The sequence below is a fragment of the Ptychodera flava genome, chromosome 11 (assembly GCF_041260155.1).
Source record: "Ptychodera flava strain L36383 chromosome 11, AS_Pfla_20210202, whole genome shotgun sequence".
Taxonomy (NCBI): Eukaryota; Metazoa; Hemichordata; class Enteropneusta; family Ptychoderidae; genus Ptychodera; species Ptychodera flava.
In genome coordinates, this window is record NC_091938.1 from 29551828 (window position 1) to 29557827 (window position 6000).

The 6000-nt window shown below is 35.1% G+C and overlaps 1 protein-coding gene across 2 annotated transcripts; it reads right to left on the reverse strand.

Moving 5' to 3' along the window:
* Positions 1–109: 109 nt before the first annotated feature.
* LOC139143106 (C-type lectin domain family 4 member G-like) lies at positions 110–3811 on the reverse strand. Of its 2 annotated transcripts, none has more exons than XM_070713262.1 (6): positions 3710–3811; positions 2664–2757; positions 2082–2234; positions 1708–1793; positions 878–1037; positions 110–587 (listed from the first exon to the last, which is right to left on the reverse strand). In XM_070713262.1, exons 2-5 carry the CDS (start codon positions 2719–2721, stop codon positions 891–893), a joined length of 444 nt encoding a protein of 147 aa, XP_070569363.1. In that variant the 5' UTR covers positions 2722–2757; positions 3710–3811; the 3' UTR covers positions 110–587; positions 878–890. The 2 variants fall into 2 exon arrangements, with proteins under 2 accessions (XP_070569363.1, XP_070569364.1); XM_070713263.1 differs by having other exon boundaries at positions 2664–2743; positions 3710–3741.
* Positions 3812–6000: the final 2189 nt, after the last annotated feature.

Consider the following 6000-nt stretch of genomic DNA (forward strand, 5'->3'; position numbering starts at 1 on the left):
ACACCTCATGAAAATAAAACAGCACGCGGCCACATGCTGGAGTCACACGATATTTCCCCGTCTTTTAGAGTCATACAATAAAGTTATAAAGAGCCCATACACCATGACATGAGATATAACTCATTTATTGATAACCACAATTTGATAACGACTGCTTCAGTCAACGCATGAAGAATGAACATCCCATTTAAATCCACTTTACGATAATGAGGTCAGTAAGATGCATATAGATGCTATTATTTTGATATTAATTTAATAAGAATGCACATTTTGCGACATCTGAATGCGTATATGTGAATGAGATGGAATTTCACAAGCGTTTTTACCATCATTTGACATGTTCCAAAAACTCTGACACATTTCATCGATGACATGAAAAAACCTAAAGCGCGGTGTTGCTATTCTTAATTCACCATCTATTTTGCATTCCTACTGACCAATACATCTTACCCTAAACTATAAAGGAAATTTGCTAGGAAAAATATGATTTAAAGTATCATCAAAAGAGAAAAATCTAAGAATAATCAAAATCCATGAGAGACGGACATCAAAATCCAGTCGTCTTAACACGTATTTGCGTCTGTCACCTGCAAATACAAAATGGCAACTCGTAAGTTTTGTGAGTCGTGGCATTAATTTCTATAGTTTGAGAATATGCAGGCACATTGAATAAAATAAGAGAACGATTGAAATTCAGTGTCACCAAGATTAATATGTCGTTTTAAAAGATGCCCTCATGAAGGAAAGATGCATCCTTACACATTTGCGTTTACATATACCATATATATTACCCCCTGGCGAATGGTACACAGCGAGAAACGAACTACTGAATGGGCGTGTCACTCTTTTTCGACATTTAAAGCATTTTATGACTCACTTAATTCGTTGCTTTAGGAAGGTTTCTCACAGACAAAGCCTCGGAGGTTCTCGCATCCAGAATCGTTCCACTGCCCATCTTTGTTTTCCCAAATGTGAACACAATTCTCACTTCCACTGGTATCGCTTGGTTCGCCATTACTCCAGTTCGTATAAGATGGCTGTGGTTAAAAAAGAAATGCGAGTACTAAACACACAGGTAATTTCCACACTAGGAAAGTCGCAGAGTCTCTCGCTCAAAATATTAACATCTATTTGCATGGGCTCATTTCTTTTAAATGAATAATATTGCACACTGACATGATTCAATGCAAGATGACAGAGATAAGTAAACCTTGATTTTATATACCTTAATTTCTCTTTACACGTATAAATAATTCTTCCTCCAGAGAATGAAGAACAGAAAGCATAAGCCATTGATACGCATCCAGAAAAACGAGCATTTGATGTACTCACCATCATACATTATAAATACAAAAAATCATTGATTACGATAACGTATAGTAAATGAGGTAAGATCATTGATTACCTCGTCATAGCTATACACAGTGACCAAGGACGATTCAAAGTTCATATCTCGACCCGAGCCCAGTTACTTTATCCTCTTTCAGAGTTTTGAAGCATACCATGTGACATGTATGAGCTGTAAACCAAAGTCCACTGAAAATTCATTCTTATTGTCTATAGCCACAATCATGCATAGTTATTGGTCACTTGCTTTCATACATGGCCAGTAGATAGCAACTGTTAAAGTCATCGTATGACAACCTAAAGAGTGTCACGCTTTGCCTAATATTTATCGTAGTATAACGTGTATTTGAGCGGACTTACTTCTGAATTGTCCACCCATACCATTTTTCCTTCTTCAGCTACGTCAGACAACCCAATCCAGATGCGATATGCGCCTCGTGTATATTCTGATGGAAAACAAAAAAATAAATGAAATCGAAGAAATAAAAAGCAAATAAATAGCCTATAAGAATGAATAAATAAACGGATAAATACACAAACAGACAGAAAGACAGACAGACAGAGTTATTGTTATTTTTCAAAGTTCCATTCATTACTGATCTTTGTACTTCGCGTCTCACAATAAGTGCAACTATGTCTTTTGTATTAACACAAATGGGATAAGATTATGACTATCATCATGCTGAAACAACTTAATTACAACCATCCTTTACATTTTTCCGTTCTCAACTTACGTTGCAAAAACATGTTCTCGTCGGCGTCGTCAACTATCGCTAAATCGCCGCCCATTCCAACGCAAATGATCCTTGCTTCGTCGTAGGTATACAGGGCATATACGTATCCATAGTAACAATTCTTGTCGAATTTTACCCATCCATCTTTACATGCTGATTGTTGACAAGAGTGAGAATTAAATACAGTGGTGTCATTCCATTATGTATAAAGCAACAGTAATCGAAAGAACATGACAGTTGAACAAAGGTTGAAGAAAGGGACAAGAGTAATTATACATGCATGTGGGTATGTACGTAGGTACGTATACATATGTACGTATGTAAGTGTATAAACGTACATGTATGTATGTATGTATGTATGTATGTATGTATGTATGTATGTATGTATGTATGTATGTATGTATGTATGTATGTATGTATGTATGTATGTATGTATGTATGTATGTATGTCTAAGTAGGTATCTCTGCACGTATTATATAAAAAAAGACCAAGTATATTTGTATGTGGGTATTCAAGGAAACGTTCGAATAGGACTAGAAGACTTCTACTAGATATAAACATTGATAAGATGATGAACTCACTTCCAGCGAATGCGCTTGTGAACATCATACAGGAAACGAGGGCGACTGTGGTCAGCATCCTGGCTAATTTATCGACTGTCCTATGCAGTGAAGACTAAAGGTAAATTTAATTACGCTATTAAAGATTGAACATTATTTGCGTGTTTCAGTAATTTCGAAGTTTGATGTCCACGATATTCGACGGGAATTAGTAGTAAAACATCATAAAATGCCATCTTAAGCTTGTATGGACACAAAAGTAAGCGTTTATTTAATTCTGTAAAAACTCATCGTTCTATTCTTATTTCTCGAAAATACAAATACATGCTAACCATGTGCCTGTGATTGTTTTGTTAACATAGATACAAATGGTATCTGGATAATGGAATACAAGTCAATCATCCAATGAAACAAGAAAATGAAGATGTTAGCAAAACAAGAGTCAATGATCTTGGTATATTAGGTTTCATTTACCTTTTCCGTGTACCTATATACATTTAAGCATATGCAAATGAAATTAATTAAAGGCATTTACCCAACACGATTTGAACTAATCTGCGACAAAACGATCTTTGAATTGTTGAAATCGATCAAAGGTGTTAGTGCCCTATTGTTGAAAGTTGTAATACTTCAAATTACCAGCAAAAACAAGTGAATTGGAGAATAGAGAAGTAGATGAGCTTAAATTTGCTGCTTAAAACACTATCACTACACTATCCTATTCTCCCAAATTAGTTTAAATGTCGTTAAATATATGCTGTCACAGAAAAGTGGAAAGGTATAATGGCTCTTTCAGGGTGTATTATGGAAAATTGCCATTAAGAATCGCCATCATTGAAAATTAAATAAAAAATACTGGTCACATAATATTGTTTGCTATCGTTTATACTTGCTAGTCAAGTGACATACAAAGACGCTAATGAATACAGTATGAACTTAAAACATACATGTAATTGTTCGTCGCCTTGCAAATGCCTCTCAGAATTGGCAGGTAGTTTAGCATTTTAAGTAAACAATGCAAATGTCAAACAAGGAAATTTGATGTCTAAAGGTTTTTCAAACCTTACCTCTCTTACTCGGGCAACAGAGCGGCGACGAATGTTTTGTGACAATAGTTACGTTCTCTATACATGCTTTGGCCTTTTATTTATTCGTTGCATCTAAAACTTGTCATTTAATTTATTTTTCTGAAGCTTCTGAATACATTCCTTGGATCTGAAACCAATTAAAGGGAAAAATGAAAGCAAAGATATGAAAATTTAATTACGCAAATAACCGTATTGCTAAAAATATTTTCAATTTATATAATTGATGCACAAAAAATGCGTTTCCAGTTTGGCAACAATAAAAAAGAATAATGGCAGAAGGCTTGCTTTATTTCAGTTATGGATGTTTGAATATGCCTAGTTGGAAAATTATGAATTTGAATATTGTTATTGTGTAAACGATGGAATTGTCTCGAACACCGTGCGGATGATTGATTGTACCAAAGGACAACGGGGAAACCCACAAGTGAGTCAGGGAAAACGCCAATCCTTTAAAGCTAGTTGTCTCAAAAGATTGATGAAAAGTAAGCGTTTTTCGTGTCTGCCGCTGTTTCGCGACATTTGCATTAGAACAACTGCAGTTACTGATATTGCAAGATCGATTGAGTCAGACATGTCAAAGAGTACTACAGCTTTTGAGAAACAATTACAAACAAATTAAGCCCCTTCACAACCAAAACAATTCACATGAAAATTAGTCCAGGGTCATGAATCACAATGGGTTTCTATTTCACAATGTGCCACAGAAATACAAACGGCAAATGTTTACTACGGGTTTCTCTTCAAATTATATAAGCTTAACAATCAAATATCTAAGAAGTTACTACACGACATACTTGTGAAAATAATAGTAACAGTAAACTCAGTTTCACTTTGAGCATTATGTTTGAAACCACGTAAGAATTAATCAAATAAAACACTGTTGTCGGAATCAACTATGTACAAGTTGTTAATTTTGACATCTTAAGCTGTAAGAATTTTTTCTCGATGAGAATTGATTGCAGCTTGTTTAACGCTACGGAAAATTAGGTTTGCGTTTTTGGTGGTCTGACTACTTGCTTGCGTGAACCATCTGTTATAATTTGTGGTAATTTGCATAGTTTGCGGTAATATGGCTTCCACGGCGATGCAGGTTCCAGAGAGAATTTAACGACAAAGATTTTCTGACAGGCAGTTCTATTAGGTAAACATTTCTGGGTTGGTTTAGAATTTCTCTAGAAGTAGTGCCATTAACACAGTAGCGTCAGTTTTTCCGAAACGAATATATCATTTTTCAAGCTGCACAGAAAGAAAAAAGGACTGCAGTGAATATTCCATTTATTGTAAAATTACACGAACGCGAGACTACGTTGTAGTATATCTTTGTTGAGGAGATAGCGCATCTCTTGAGTAGCTCAATGGCGTGCTATGAATCAAATAACACAAAGTTGCAACAGTGTTATCGGTATACACTTTTGCTCATTTCTTATGTCTGGTGAGTGAGATGGCCTTGAAATGTGTCGGAGAAAAATGAACTTACCTTTGTGGTCCTCACTCAAACTTCTTTGTCTTATTATTGATTTGTTTGCATATTATTAATGATTGTCACAGAATCTCTATGATAAAGTCAGGCTCCATTGGTGTATTATGGCACCTACAGATACAGTTGTGGTTATATAAAACAATTTGTTTTATAACTGTTGCCCAACGTACACACACCAACAACCATACGCCTGTCTGAAAAAATGAAACTACAATGACACAAAGTACAGAAACCGAAAAACACTAACAAATAAGTGTTTGTTCAAGACATTTAGTAATGTTAAAGACTGCATGGTGACAGATTTTAGAATTGACAAAAAGAAATTATAGATTCCTTATGAAATACATTTACTGGCAATTTAACGGATAGTTGGTGAACAGACAAAAATCAAACAACTGTTTAACCAAGGTGCTCGGGTTTCCACTAGTTGTCCGATCGTATACAATATAGTGCACACTAAAGCAGCAATATCATTTTACAGAATATGTACAAGAGGGCTATTCTCTAATGAGTGTAGTAAATGTGTTCACTGAAGTCAAAGTACAATATAACCTTGTAAAGAAAATAATTTCATTTTCAAAATGTATCAGCAAGCTGAATTAAATTACCTATGGTAAAGCTCACATTTACTGGCATGGGATTTTATTTAGGGTTACACCGTCCTGACTTTATTAGTAGATTAATTAGACGCAGATACCCATGCGCGTAAGCTGACATGTCGACGTAAATTAATTTCCACCTGGACGCGATGACAATTGCATGAGAGTTAATGTTATAGGAGACTACCGTG

What these genes read in the sequence shown, in the direction of transcription:
- LOC139143106 (XM_070713262.1), bottom strand. Translation starts at nt 2,721, where the DNA reads ATGCTGACCACAGTCGCCCTCGTTTCCTGTATGATGTTCACAAGCGCA. An exon ending in CGAGAACATGTTTTTGCAAC is followed by an intron (nt 1,794 to 2,081) that starts GTAAGTTGAGAA and finishes GTTTTCCATCAG; the next exon opens with AATATACACGAGGCGCATAT. An exon ending in TATGGGTGGACAATTCAGAA is followed by an intron (nt 1,038 to 1,707) that starts GTAAGTCCGCTC and finishes TTTTAACCACAG; the next exon opens with CCATCTTATACGAACTGGAG.